Source organism: Salmo salar, chromosome ssa21 (genome assembly GCF_905237065.1).
Source record: "Salmo salar chromosome ssa21, Ssal_v3.1, whole genome shotgun sequence".
Lineage (NCBI taxonomy): Eukaryota > Metazoa > Chordata > Actinopteri > Salmoniformes > Salmonidae > Salmo > Salmo salar.
In genome coordinates, this window is record NC_059462.1 from 14,419,742 (window position 1) to 14,435,172 (window position 15,431).

Genomic DNA, 15,431 nt, shown 5'->3' on the forward strand with positions numbered 1-15,431 from the left:
TCACGTCTGGAGGAAATTTGGCACCATCCCTACGGTGAAGCATGATGGTGGCTGCATCACGCTGTGGGGATGTTTTTCAACGGCAGGGACTGGGAGACTAGTCAGGATCGAGGGAAAGATGAACGGTGCAAAGCACAGATAGATCCTTGATGAAAATCTGCTCCAGAGTGCTCAGGACCTCAGACTGGGGCGAAGGTTCACCTTCCAAAAGGATAACCACCCTAAGCACACAGCGAAGATAACGCAGGAGTGGCTTCGGGACAAATCTCTGAGTGGTCCCAGCGAGAGCCTGATTGAACATCTCTGGAAAGACCTGAAAATAGCTGTGCAGCGACACTCCCCATCCAACCTGACAGAGCTTGTGCTTCCACAAAGTACTGAGTAAAGGGTCTGAATACTTATGTAAATGTGATATTTCAACAAAAAAATTTAAAATACATTTTAGTAGCATTTGTCATTAGGTGGTATTGTGTGTAGATTGATGAGGGGGAAAACAATTGTAATCAATTTTAGAGTAAGGCTGTAACGTAACAAAAAGTGGAAAAAGTCAAGGGCTCTGAATACTTTCAGAATGCACTGTACCTCACCATTCCTGTCTATCTGCTATATATGTGTGTGGGAGAGGAAGTGCTGAGTCGACAGCAGGAAATGGACATCTGTTTCACTCACCTCCGCATCATGGCTTCTCAATCGTTAATTTCGCTGTATTCGCTGACAGACTAGTCATGATGTCGTCACTACTGTACCACACCTGCTTTCTCCTCCACTAAAGTCAGGTAGGAGACATGTTGAATAAAGGGACTCCCTTTGTTCCCACACTGAAAGGTCTAGTATTAGTCTATTATTAATTCATTAGTAGTCTACTACTAGTCTTCTATAGTATGCTATAGCTTCACTTCCAGGTGAAACTAATGCCAATGGACTTCCTTTGAATTACAACACCTTGATTGTTGTAGAAGAGGCCTATGAACAACACCCCGCTGTGCTGTTGCAGATTGTTTTCTTCTGTCAGCATGTTGATGATTCATATTGCTACTGTTGTTTGTCTCTGAACAGGGATCATCAGTTTGAGAAGGAGGCTTTAGAAAATGTTCACAAACCCCATGATGATGATGATTCTAATGATATTCATCTATCATGGCAATGTGGTAGAAAAGTGTGAAGTACAGTGGGATTAGAACTAGTTCTACTATGTCGCCTTTCACGTGGTCTCAGACCTCGCAAAAGGACCTCAAGAAAAGCACTCGCTGTTTTCCCGTCACAATACCCATCATGCTACAAAAGCATTAGATATGCATTAAAGTGCCGCATGAAAATATATTGAAATCCTTCGCTGCACGGTGATGGTAAAATTTAAGATGTCGTATGTTGTCATTTATTGTCTTTATCTCCTATGGTTGAGCGGAGCGTGAGGACATGTCTAGGAGAGGGACATGCCACCTCTGGCTCTACCTCTCATTGGGCCTCCTCAATTCAATCCAATTCCAACTTTATTGTTCCGGTTGGGTAATTCATTGTGCAGCCAGGAATATGGAAGATACAACATGTACAGTTGAAGTCAGAAGTTTACATACACTTAGGTTGGTGTTATTAAAACTCGTTTTTCAACCACTCTACAAATTTCTTGTTAACAAAGTCGGAAGTTTACATACACCTTAGCCAAATACATTTAAACTCTGTTTTTCACAATTCCTGACATTTAATCTTAGTAAAAATTCCCTGTCTTAGGTCAGTTAGGATCACCACTTTATTTTAAGAATGTGAAATGTCAGAATAATAGTAGAGAGAATGATTTATTTCAGCTTTTATTTCTTTCATCACATTCCCAGTGGGTCAGAAGTTTACATACACTCAATTAGTATTTGGTAGTATTGCCTTAAACAATTTAAACTTGGGTCAAACGTTTCGAGTAGCCTTCCACAAGCTTCCCACAATAAGTTGGGTGAATTTTGGCCCATTCCTCCTGAGCTGGTGTAACTGAGTCAGGTTTGTAGGCCTCCTTCCTCGCACACACTTTTTCAGTTCTGCCCCGAATTTTCTATATGATTGAGGTCAGGGCTTTGTGATGGCAAAGTGGTTGTTCCACTGGATATCTTAAGGTGAATGCACCAATTTGTAAGTCGCTCTGGATAAGAGCGTCTGCTAAATGACGTAAATGTAAATGTAATGGCCACTCCAATACCTTGACTTTGTTGTCCTTAAGCCATTTTGCCACAACTTTGGAAGTATGCTTGGGGTCATTGTCCATTTGGAAGACCCATTTGCGACCAAGCTTTAACTTCCTGACTGATGTCTTGAGATGTTGCTTCAATATATCCACATAATTTCCATCGTCATGATGCCATCTATTTTGTGAAGTGCACCAGTCCCTCCTGCAGCGAACTACACCCACAACATGATGCTGCCACCCCCGTGCTTCATGGTTGGGATGGTGTTCTTCGGCTTGCAAGCCTCCCCCTTTTTCCTCCAAACATAACGATGGTCATTATGGCCAAACAGTTCTATTTTTGTTTCATCAGACCAGAGGACATTTCTCCAAAACGTACGATCTTTGTTCCCATGTGCAGTTGCAAACCGTAGTCTGGCTTTTTTATGGCTGTTTTGGAGCAGTGGCTTCTTCGTGGCTGAGCGGCCTTTCAGGTTATGTCGATATAGAACTTGTTTTACTGTGGATTTTAATACTTTTGAACCTGTTTCCTCCAGCATCTTCACAAGGTCCTTTGCTGTTGTTCTGGGATTGATTTGCTCATTTCGCACCAAAGTACGTTCATCTCTAGGACACAGAACGCGTCTCCTTCCTGAGTGGTATGATGGCTGCGTGATGTTTATACTTGCCTACTATTGTTTGTACAGATGAACGTGGTACCTTCAGGCGTTTGGAAATTGCTCCCAAGGATGAACCAGACTTGTGGAGGTCTAGAATCTTTTTTCTGAGGTCTTGGCTGATTTCTTTTGATTGTCCCATGATGTCAATTAAAGAGGCACTGAGTTTGAAGGTAGGCCTTGAAATACATCCACAGGTACACCTCCAATTGACTCAAATAATGTCAATTAGCCTATCAGAAGCTTCTAAAGCCATGACATAATTTTCTGGAGTTTTCCAAGCTGTTTAAAGGCACAGTCAACTTAGTGTATGTAAACTTCTGACCCACTGGAATTGTGATACAGTGAATTATAAGTCAAATAATTTACTTGTGTCATGCACAAAGTAGATGTCCTAACCGACTTACCAAAACTATAGTTTGTTAACAAGAAATTTGTGGAGTGGTTGAAAAACGAGTTTTTATGACGTAAACTTCCGACTTCAACTGTAAGTGCAATAAATATGTAAGGAGAGTGGAATTTAAGTGTTTCAAAAAGATCCACCAAACAGTGACGTGGTGTGAGGAGGAGGATGCTTGGTGTGCATCTGGGACAGGACATGAGGAGCCTACTGTTGAACACTGGACCTAGACTATCCCCTCATGTTTTCATATGGTCCTTTTGCAGCTGAATTGGTAGAGCATGGCTCTTGTAACGCCAAGGTAGTGGGTTCGGTTCCCAGAACCACCCATAAGTAAAATGTATGCACATGTGACTGTTAAGTCCCTTTGGATAAAAGCATCTGGTTAAATGACATCTACTATTATATTTGCATGATCTGGCTGAGATTTTTATCTCGGCTTAAGGGCGTGATTACTATGTCGGAGCTGATGTTTGAGAGCCGACAAAGAGCGTTCCAAAAAAAACCCCGTGCTTCTTCTGGCCCAAGGCGGTCAATCCAGGGTCACCCAAACTAGCCCTCTGAACATGATGGCTCAATCATGCCCAATCAGGACATGAGGAGAGCCTGTTGGAGTGGAAGTGATCAACAGCTTCTAGTCAGAGCCCGATACCTCTATATACTGTATGACTTTGCTACTAAAAATACACTGACACAGCTGAGCCTGTATAACGTTGGCGTGACCTCACTTTGCCTGCCCTATAGGGCCAAAGACTGCTCTGCTTCTCTTCCTCTCTGGTACGAAGTTACAATGCAGTCGCAGTCTTTCTAATTCTTCATGCGGGGTTGAACGTGACCTAGACTACCCAACTCTTTAATTCCTACTTGTTCTATTTCATAGAATTTCATTTTCAGCAGAGAAAATGTCATTTTTCAGGGTTTCGGAAAAATGTTGCTAGTGGCCCTCCGTTGTCTTATCACGAGTGCGTCCCAAATGACCGGTGTTAAATGTAGTGCACTTCAAAGTATAAAGGGACCTCTCAATGGGATTTGCGGGATAAATAAAGGTTAAATAAGAAATAGGGGTCTCTTTTAGGATGCGGTCCATCATGTCAAGTGTAGACCTGTAGGTGGAGTGAGAGGCTGTGCTGAGGCTGCACGACAGGACAGAGCAGAGTAGAGGCCAATGCTTGAAGCTTTGAGCTGAGTCTACCAGTCACTGTCCATTATGCGTCTGCAAGGGGTCATGCAACCCGTGGCGTGGTGGTATGTCATCTGTTTGTACTAGGCCCTATGAAGTAGGACAGGCCGAGACAGAGGGGGACAGGATCTGATTCAGCGCTGGGTGACAGGGCAGTCAGGCCCGAGGACTGACACTCATTGTCATGCCGAACAATGAGCAGAGCTTAGCAGAGCAAAGCGCATGTTGGTACAGGACGACCAGCCTTCATTGTCTCCAACCCTCCTTCCACTAAGCCTGGCACGGACCGAGGGGGGGGAGAGAGAGGGCTCTCGCTTCACCCCCTCGCCGGCAACATGGGCTAGATAAACACGGGCCTTGTTTAATGGTCGTTACCCGCGGCCTTCGTCCTGACGCGTCGCATCATTAAGCTGAATAGATGTGTCCCATTTTGTGTTTCACTGACTCTGCAAACTCAATGAATTATACATGGGGACCAGAGCAGAGCCGGTCTGTTTGAGGCTGTAATGGACGCGCCACTTAGGCCGTGTTGTCTTGCTCTTGTTTCATTAGGTTGCCTCCTGTAGCAACAAGTACAGATGTAGGATCTTAATTTGAACCAGTTTTCTACACCGGAAAATAATCCTGCATCAACAGGAATTGTGAAATAATGGACAATTCTGTAGTCATTGATACATTTTGTTTCGTAAAAGAAAATCAGTTCTTAAATTTCAAAGTGGAAATTACAAACCTTGGAAGTCTTTTTAAACCTCAAGTACACTATACATTTAAATGTAAAGTTCTCCTGCAAAAGGGTGATCAAATTACGATCCTACGTCTGTAACAGCCTGGTATGAGAAGCTAATGTATTGGATCCACATTTGTTGCGGGCTTCATAAGGCTCGTGATGACCTGTACTCTGGAAATTCCTGTTGAAATGTATGAGAGGTAAAAGTCATAAAATATGTTTTCTTTTTTGCACCGTAGTCTAATAAAGGACAAGGAGAGGGATGTTGAGGACGACGTCTTAGTAATATTGATGGCCACCTGAGAGAGGAAAAGACAGCAGATGCAAGAGGGGAGGATTGTTTGCTGCAGGGTGGAGAAGGAGAGGCTAGCTAGCTCTGCTTCGTACAGGAAGCTCTGAATCTCCTCCGTGCAGGCAGGCATCCACAGTGGAGCCGGGCTATGGGATACAGAGCGTGGGTAGGACAGGCTTGGGGTACAGAGCGTGGGTAGGACAGGCTTGGGGTACAGAGCGTGGGTAGGACAGGCTTGGGGTACAGAGCGTGGGTAGGACAGGCTTGGGGTACAGAGCGTGGGTAGGACAGGCTTGGGGTACAGAGCGTGGGTAGGACAGGCTTGGAGCTGGGATCAAGCATTTAGAGCCATATGGCAGCAGCAGATGCCCCTCTGCCCTGTTTCATCAGAAACACAATCTGGATTCTATAGAAACCTGCTGCATTGGAGTTATTCAGTAGAAGAAGCAACACTGTCTGCCCTTGGCTGTGCATTATCTAGTAGCTCTGAGACCAGGTTTCCGCCCCTCGGACATTCAAGGCTGCACAGTCAAACAGGACATTAGATTAGAAGGCAAATAGATGGTGAACCAACCATGTTCATGACATAAGACACCCATTTCTTTGTGTTTACTCACAAACATATGTACATCTTCAAGAATGTGTGATTTAAAGTGTTTTCCTGGTCATAAATGGTCCATGATAGGATCGTGTTGTATCATGTGACAAGTGTTTTCTGCACTGAGCCAATGAGAAAGGGAGGAGGCTGTGAAACTGAAGCCTATCTGTGTTATTTTCTTCCTGGAAGGGTCGTTCACCCTTTGCATCCCAAATGGCACCCTATTCCCTATATAGGCTCTGGTCAAAAGTAGTGCAGTACAGATGTAGGATCTTCATTTGATCACTCTTTTGTTGCTAAGAATCTTCCTGCACAGCAGGATATTTTACATGTACATTTCAGTCATTTTGCAGACACTCTTATCCAGAGCGACTTACAGTAGTGAAAGCATACATTTCATACATTTTTCATATATACATTTTTTTCCCCGTACTGGTCCCCCGTGGGAAACGAACCCACAACCCTGGCGTTGCAAACACCATGCTCTACCAACTGAGCCACACGGGACCACCACGGATATGCAAACGTGTCGTGTCTCCGAGGTTTAAAAAGGCTTCTAAAGTTTGTAATTTCCACTTTAAATTGTCAGACTTGATTTGCCCTGACTAAAATGTATCAAAGCCTCCCCCAAAAAAGTCCATTAATTATAATCCATATTATTTTCCTGCTGTAGCAGACTGGCTCAAATTAAGATCCTACGTCTGCACGTAGGGAATAGGGTGCCAGTTGGGACGTACCCCGTTACCTGTGTTTCTATCAGGCTCTCAAATGTACTTTGTTATACACAACAACACTCTCTGTACCACAATATTAACTCTTGGATCCCGGCGGGCCTACTTTTCTCTGGGACGACCACAACTCTCTTAGCCTACACCGTGAACTGTAAAGTCTATATGTTCAGAGGTTTTAGGGGCGTTTTGAAAGGATAGGGCCTTCTTTATCTGTTTTTAGACCCTGCTGCTCTGCTGTAGTCTAAACAGATACTCCCGCGCTAGTGATTTGACAGCGTAGCCAGTTAGACTGCACACGCGCTTTGAAGAGATGCACCTGAAAGTGTAATGGGCAGAGACATGCACGTATCAGTGATCTTCATGCGCTATCGGAGACGTTTAATAGTAGATGTAATGTGGTGTGAGTGCTGCAGTGCTGCTGAGAGTGCACGGGGATAGGTACAAGCTGTTGGGTTTGCACACACACACACACACACACACACACACACACACACACACACACACACACACACACACACACACACACACACACAGACAGTACACAAGCGCTGTTAGATTGCGGTGCTGAGCTTCATTCAAATGGATGAGCAGTTACAAGATCACCCGGGGACATATTTTGTCAGACGTCACTAAAAAGATACCGTCGTCTCGCAGACCGTGAACTTTTAGTATGTTTGATTTAAATAACAGAGAACCTGGAATAGCAAGACTCGGGCTAAACCGATAAGGAGATTTCGTCTCGACGCGTTCTCTATGCCATTACCTTTTGTTGACTACGTCTATACAATAGTTTGGTTTTACAAATGTGCACCCAGGTTCTTTGATTCTTGAAACAGAAAATAAGTTTCCCTCGTTTATTCCACACGTCTCTAGAGCGGCTGCCGCGAAGGATTTATTGATCCTTTCCTTCTAAAGTAGATCAGTGTCAGTCTTCCTGTCAGGACAGAGGGCTGTAATATACCCTACAGAGGGGTCTGTTTCAGTCCCCGTTCCAGAGTATTATCCTCTGTTCTGTGTGTGCTAGCGGCGGGAGCAGAGCCACCTTGTAGATGTTCCTCCTTCCTGAGGAAACTGCAGCGTGGCCTGTGTCTCTGTCTCTCTCTCTCTCTCTCTCTCTCTCTGTGTGTGGAGTGGCAGGGCTTAGCAGAGCTCCCCTCTCCCCTCTCTGCAGCAGCCAGGCTGCACATGGCCACTACTGAGCCAGGGGAGAGGATAGCAGAGGAGGGGAGGGCACAAGGCAATGCAAGGCAGGCGGAGGAGGAGGGTAAGGAGGGAGGGAGGGCGAGCGAGCACTAGCTAACGCTCTCTTCTGAGCCAAATGAGTCTCCAGTCAGGAGAGGCATTCTCGTGGCACCTCCAGAAGTTAAAGAGGGGTGGTGGAGATGAGGCGTGAAACGTGGGCAGCCTGAAGCCACAGGGACAGTGGCTAACTGTGACTGGCTACAGTTATATGGAGGGGGCTACAGCTGGCCTGGGGAGAGCGAGAGAGCTAGTCTAGCTAGATTATCGCCTATTAAGGTGAGTGGGAATGGGTCTGTGTACGTGAGAGAAAGGGAGAGAAACAGACTGAGTCCCTGCATGTCTGTGTGTGACGGAGCGGGGGTGACATGGGTGCAAGGAAAGGGCTGTGTGTGATGTATGGTTGTAGTAGTTGTGTGTCTGTGTGTTATGTGTACACGTAGGTCTAGTAGTGTACTGTGTGTCCGCGCGTTTGTATATGTGAGGCTCTCTTCCTGTGACATGCTGCAGTGCTTGAAGCCATTCTGACACACAGAGAGAGCCCAGGTAGAACTCTCGGCAGGCAGCCTCACTGGGGTTCGATAATTAGAAAAGTCAGATGCTGCTTCCTGCATTGCTCCCTGCGGACAAGCTAGTAGAAGCAAGGTTGAATAACACTGTTTTTGCCCAGGCTAAAGTGGTACTTCAATCTCTCTGTGTGTGTGTGTGTGTGTGTGTGTGTGTGTGTGTGTGTGTGTGTGTGTGTGTGTGTGTGTGTGTGTGTGTGTGTGTGTGTGTGTGTGTGTGTGTGTGTGTGTGTGTGTGTGTGTGTGTGTGTGTGCGCGTTTCAAATGGTTACTTTGTTTTCCAAGGCGTAGCGTTTGTGTGTGTGTGTGTGTGTGTGTGGTGTTTTTGTACGGCGTCTGTACACACTTCTGTTCCTCAGAGCTGTCAAACTGTTATCCTTCCTCCTCGTCAGCATCATCCTCATCCATGTATTTTCATCGAACCAGGAAATCCCACTCGGACCAGAATACCTATTTTACAAGGCAGCCATTCTGTAAGGCATGGCATCTCTGACCTTGTGTTCCTGACTCTGTCTTGTCCTTACTGTCCTTCTGCAGGAGATCCAGTTTGAGAGGCTGACCAGGGAGCTGGAGGTGGAGAGACAGATTGTGGCCAATCAGCTGGAAAGATGCAGACTTGGGGCCGAATCGCCAGACACTGCTAGCGGCAGGTTAACGAGCGCACACACACACACACACACGCTCATACACACATGCATGTATACACACATACACGTGCGTGCATTTAAGCACACACACACACTCACACACACACAGAGAGCCTACGTGCTGGTCATAGCTTTGCACATAGCTACTTCCTCAGTTGCAGCAGTGGGCCGTAGTTGAACCTCTTGGCACAGGAATACAGTGGCGGCGAATCGACGTCTAAATGGACTGTGTATACGGAACAGAGATGGCGACGTCGTCCTAGATGTTCTCATCAATTCGCCTTTCAGTTTGACGAGCCATGACATTGCTGTGGAAAACAAACTCACACAGTATGTTGTCTATGGTAGCAGATGTTGAAAAATGGTCGATGTGGACGGTAACAGGGGCTGTGTTTCAAAGTCATAAAAGACACACCTTCGCCTTATGCCCTTGGGGGGAATCCCCGCGGCCATCTTTGTCGTTGATTAGCCAAGCAAGGGAAGTTGGCAGTGTAAGCTCCTCTGCTCTCGTTTTTGATCGAGTTTGCGAGTGTACAATTATGTTCTTGACTGACTGGCCGAGTTAAATAAAGTTTCAATAAAACAAAATAAAAAAATGTTCTGAAACGCCCCAATAATTCAATTGGCGATGATTGTACATCTGCTAAGAAAAGTCAGCCAATACTTACAACCAACATTAATATGGAGAAGTCAACATACAAGTGTAAGTAAAAAAAAAAAAAACGAATGTAAATAAGTTAGAAATTGTGCTACTAATGCACATGATGGCTCTAACACGTCTCATAAAGGTAATTATGTTTTTGTTTGGTTAGCTTGTTGGAAACGTTAGCTTGTTGGAAACGTTAGCTTGTTGGAAACGTTAGCTTGTTGGAAACGTTAGCTTGTGCACAACTTGCCCTGACATCATACTTATACATTGTAATTTTCGATTTTACCTGATATAGTAGGATGGCTAACATTCAATGTCTGCGGATGCGTTGTCTTCCAGCCAAGATATGAAATGCAATCATACTTGACTGTAGAGCATATCAATCATACTTGACTGTAGAGCATATCAATCATACTTGACTGTAGAGCATATCAATCATACTTGACTGTAGAGCATATCAATCATACTTGAGACTGTATATAAGGCACACAACAGTTCCATGGTGACTGAAAACACAACCTCGGGATGAACGAGTGACACATTCCCGGGCAAGAGCGGTCCATTTGAAGTTCACTCGTTCTTCCGTCGCCCCTCGCCCTGCAAGTGTCAACTCGTCAGACCTCATGATACGGCATCAGAAGTGTCCACTTCATTTGAGGGGAGAGGGTGTGTCTTGTAAGTGTTTGGGATGCAGCCAGGGAGAAATGGCGGGATGTTCCCGGCTTGGGCCTAATTTATGTCGTACACAAGAACGCAATAAGCCGAGCAAAATGTTGATCCTGCGTACTTGCGTCGATTTACAAATTGCGCCGATGCACACGTGTTTTTGCTAGCCGTTTTGCGTAGCTAATTGCGTTGCGTACTTGCATAGGGTATAAATGAGCCTTTAGTGAAGTGCTACTGTACTTTATAGGTTATCAAACATACAGTAATATAGGCTTTCACATCGGCTAGGCTACTGTTTACGTTCAAATCGCTGAGCTTTACCGAAATCTCCGCACTGCATGCTCACGTTGAGACGCTATATGGACGTCCTCTTGTGTATTGCCGTTGCTGGATTTATTTAAGGAACTGCGTCCTAATTGGGACCCTGTTTCGCTAAATAGTGCGTTACTTTTGACAAGCGCTGCTCAAAAGTAGTGCACTATATAGGGAATAGGGTGCCATTGGTGACGCATCCTGTATCTAATTGGAAGATATGGTTTGAAGTAATCCACCAATGCAGCATTGCATAACAGTGAATAATAATTTTTTTGGGGGGGGGTCATACCTCTTGGTGTTTCTGTTTGAAGAACGTGATGATGTGCTGTTGAGTAGGAATGTTAATTGTGAAATGCGGCTGGGGATAAAAAAGAGAGGAGGTTAATGGCCTGTGACTTTTGAGGGGAAATTGCTTAATGGACACATTTTAGTGGCTGCTATTAATACCGTAGTTCTCTGTTGGTTTATGCATATCTCCGCTTTTATTAAGTCAGTCAGTCAGGGATGCACTGTGCTGCTGTGAGAAGATTATTATCGCTCTGCTTTCTTGACTAATGGAAAAGGCATGCCGGGTTGTGTGGCACACTGTCCGCGTCTGAAATGATACCCCGTGTAGTGCACTACTTTTGACCGCAGACGGTAGGGAGTAGGGTGCCATTTCGGACACACCACGTGGATACAATGTGTTATGTTGATGAAATGCGGTCTCAAGTAGGTTTGTGTCTTTGTGGCTTGCCCGTTGGAAGTCATTTGCCATAGCCAGTGTAGTCCTATGTGGGCATAGTGCTTCCGCTCTTCAAAGTAGAGTGTACCCTGAATCAGGGAAGCTCCTTTCTTGACTAGTAATAACCCCGAGGTCCTCATATGAAGCATGTCCTCGTCCAATAGCAGCACACAGTGTGAGTGTCCATTACAGCTCTCAGGGCTCAGCGGGCTGCAGATAGAGGCCTGGCCAGAGAGTCTCCAAACAAAGGCTGTCCTACAGGGAAAATTGTTGTCAAAATTGGCAAGCGGGCTATTTGCTGCTATCTCCTCCACAAGAGGCTTCTGCAGCCTCAATGAGAGTGGATCTTGTCATGATATTGATCCTGTTTGTTGACGTTAGCAAGGTACAAGTACCATTTCCTCCCTACAGGATAGGGGACATTTCCTCTGGTCATATTCTCAGCACTCACAAAATTGATAAAAGGCCTACATCATAACAGGGTGTGGTTTTACAGGGCTATTTTCAACCTGGTCACTCCTACACAATGAATTCCAGTCATGTGATGGCCATGGGCAGTTGGGAGAGGTTGGGGCCTTTTGGCGACCCTAGCCAGAGTAATCGGCTTTGGGAGGTCATATTATGTACAGGATGGCCCGGTGGTCAGAGAGCTGTGTGGTGCTGCCTGCGCTGTACTGACTGGGTCGTTCCTACCCTGCGATGCCTTTTGGACCTATTCAGTTTTGGGGGGAAAAGTGTGTGTGTGTGTGTATATATATATATATATATATGTGTATATATATTTATTTTTATTTTTTTTGTATTCTGTCAGAAAAAGGACGTGTCACTTTCAGAAAAACACATTGGTCAAGCTCAGACATTTTTATGTTCATTTTACAACCTATTAGGTGCATAATCCTAACAGGGTGGAAATGTGGAGCCTAAATTAGCCATAGTGAGTGAGCAAGATTGAGCTAGCATAATGGTGAACACTTGAACATGAGTTTAACTTCTCTATCAAACATATTTTTACATTTTGAAACGTGGCTAATTTACTCTATCATTTAGCGTAACAGGATGGAAGTGTGACATACAGACCGACGACATGAAACGTGGAAAAATAGATTCAACTGAGTATTTATATTTATTTAGCTTTGCACTATTGTTTCCCCACCAAAGAAATGTCGACACTTCCTGAATGTGGTGTCATTGTAGGAAGGGGTTGTTTTCTTAAATGGAGAATTACAACAAACTTACAGTGTGGAGAGCGATATCAGAGACACAGATCACATCTTGAATTAAATAATAATAATGAATACAATAATCATGAAAAAAACTTTATTGATGATTGATGACTAGGAAAAACGTTATTGGTGATTGATGACTAGGAAAAGCGTTATTGATGATTGATGACTAGTAAAAACGTTATTGATGACTAGGAAAAATGTAAATTGATGATTGATGACTAGGAAAAACGTTATTGATGACTAGGAAAAACGTTATTGATGACTAGGAAAAACGTTATTGATGACTAGGAAAAACGTTATTGATGATTGATGACTAGGAAAAACGTTATTGATGACTAGGAAAAACGTGATTGATGACTAGGAAAAACGTTATTGATGATTGATGACTAGGAAAAACGTTATTGATGATTGATGACTAGGAAAAACGTTATTGATGATTGATGACTAGGAAAAACGTTATTGATGATTGATGACTAGGAAAAGCGTTATTGATGATTGATGACTAGGAAAAGCGTTATTGATGACAACAACTAGGACTATAGTAGTCCTAGAATAAATATTTTATTATTTTATGCCTTATATGTCTTGTGGAAGTTGATGAATAACACCCATGGACATGGAAAAAACACATCCACTGAAAAAAAGAGTTAAAAAAAAAAAAACTCCCATTCAAGATCAATATATATATATTTTTGAATGTACCTTAAATTGAAATCCTTTTGGGATCTACATTTTACACTAAATAAGAAGTAATATTACCTGCGTACAGAAAAGGCCCCGTATTGTAGGAATGACCCGACTGACTGAGTAGGGCTGGGTAACACTCCCTGTACTACTGACTGAGGAGGGCTGGGTAACGCTCCCTGTACTACTGACTGAGTAGGGCTGGGTAACACTCCCTGTACTACTGACTGAGGAGGGCTGGGTAACGCTCCCTGTACTACTGACTGAGGAGGGCTGGGTAACACTCCCTGTACTACGACTGAGGAGGGCTGGGTAACGCTCCCTGTACTACTGACTGAGGAGGGCTGGGTAACGCTCCCTGTACTGCTGACTGAGGAGGGCTGGGTAACGCTCCCTGTACTGTACTGTGGAGGGCTGGGTAACGCTCCCTGTACTACTGACTGAGGAGGGCTGGGTAACGCTCCCTGTACTGTACTGTGGAGGGCTGGGTAACGCTCCCTGTACTGTACTGTGGAGGGCTGGGTAACGCTCCCTGTACTACTGACTGAGGAGGGCTGGGTAACGCTCCCTGTACTACTGACTGAGGAGGGCTGGGTAACGCTCCCTGTACTACTGACTGAGGAGGGCTGGGTAACGCTCCCTGTACTATACTGAGGAGGGCTGGGTAACGCTCCCTGTACTGTACTGAGGAGGGCTGGGTAACGCTCCCTGTACTACTGACTGAGGAGGGCTGGGTAACGCTCCCTGTACTGTACTGAGGAGGGCTGGGTAACGCTCCCTGTACTACTGACTGAGGAGGGCTGGGTAACGCTCCCTGTACTACTGACTGAGGAGGGCTGGGTAACGCTCCTGTACTGTACTGAGGAGGGCTGGGTAACGCTCCCTGTACTACTGACTGAGGAGGGCTGGGTAACGCTCCCTGTACTACTGACTGAGGAGGGCTGGGTAACGCTCCCTGTACTACTGACTGAGGAGGGCTGGGTAACGCTCCCTGTACTGTACTGAGGAGGGCTGGGTAACGCTCCCTGTACTGTGGAGGGCTGGGTAACGCTCCCTGTACTGTGGAGGGCTGGGTAACGCTCCCTGTACTACTGACTGAGGAGGGCTGGGTAACGCTCCCTGTACTGTACTGTGGAGGGCTGGGTAACGCTCCCTGTACTGTACTGTGGAGGGCTGGGTAACGCTCCCTGTACTACTGACTGAGGAGGGCTGGGTAACGCTCCCTGTACTACTGACTGAGGAGGGCTGGGTAACGCTCCCTGTACTACTGACTGAGGAGGGCTGGGTAACGCTCCCTGTACTGTACTGAGGAGGGCTGGGTAACGCTCCCTGTACTACTGACTGTGGAGGGCTGGGTAACGCTCCCTGTACTGTACTGTGGAGGGCTGGGTAACGCTCCCTGTACTGTACTGAGGAGGGCTGGGTAACGCTCCCTGTACTGTACTGAGGAGGGCTGGGTAACGCTCCCTGTACTACTGACTGAGGAGGACTGGGTAATGCTCCCTGTACTGTACTGAGGAGGGCTGGGTAACGCTCCCTGTACTACTGACTGTGGAGGGCTGGGTAACGCTCCCTGTACTGTACTGAGGAGGGCTGGGTAACGCTCCCTGTACTACTGACTGTGGAGGGCTGGGTAACGCTCCCTGTACTGTACTGAGGAGGGCTGGGTAACGCTCCCTGTACTGTACTGAGGAGGGCTGGGTAACGCTCCCTGTACTACTGACTGAGGAGGGCTGGGTAACGCTCCCTGTACTACTGACTGAGGAGGGCTGGGTAACGCTCCCTGTACTGTACTGAGGAGGGCTGGGTAACGCTCCCTGTACTGTACTGAGGAGGGCTGGGTAACGCTCCCTGTACTGTACTGAGGAGGGCTGGGTAACGCTCCCTGTACTGTACTGAGGAGGGCTGGGTAACGCTCCCTGTACTGTACTGAGGAGGGCTGGGTAACGCTCCCTGTACTACTG

At 45.8% G+C, this 15,431-nt stretch overlaps 1 protein-coding gene across 13 annotated transcripts in view; it reads left to right on the top strand.

The window, feature by feature from the left end:
- Positions 1-15,431, top strand: part of LOC106581813 (plakophilin-4) — a 116,423-nt gene that overhangs the window by 40,673 nt on the left and 60,319 nt on the right. For all 13 annotated transcript variants that reach the window (XM_045704450.1, XM_045704451.1, XM_045704446.1 and 10 more), the window contains one exon: positions 9,094-9,206. In XM_045704450.1, the coding sequence (XP_045560406.1) occupies positions 9,094-9,206 (113 nt within the window). The remainder of the gene's footprint in view (positions 1-9,093; positions 9,207-15,431) is intronic.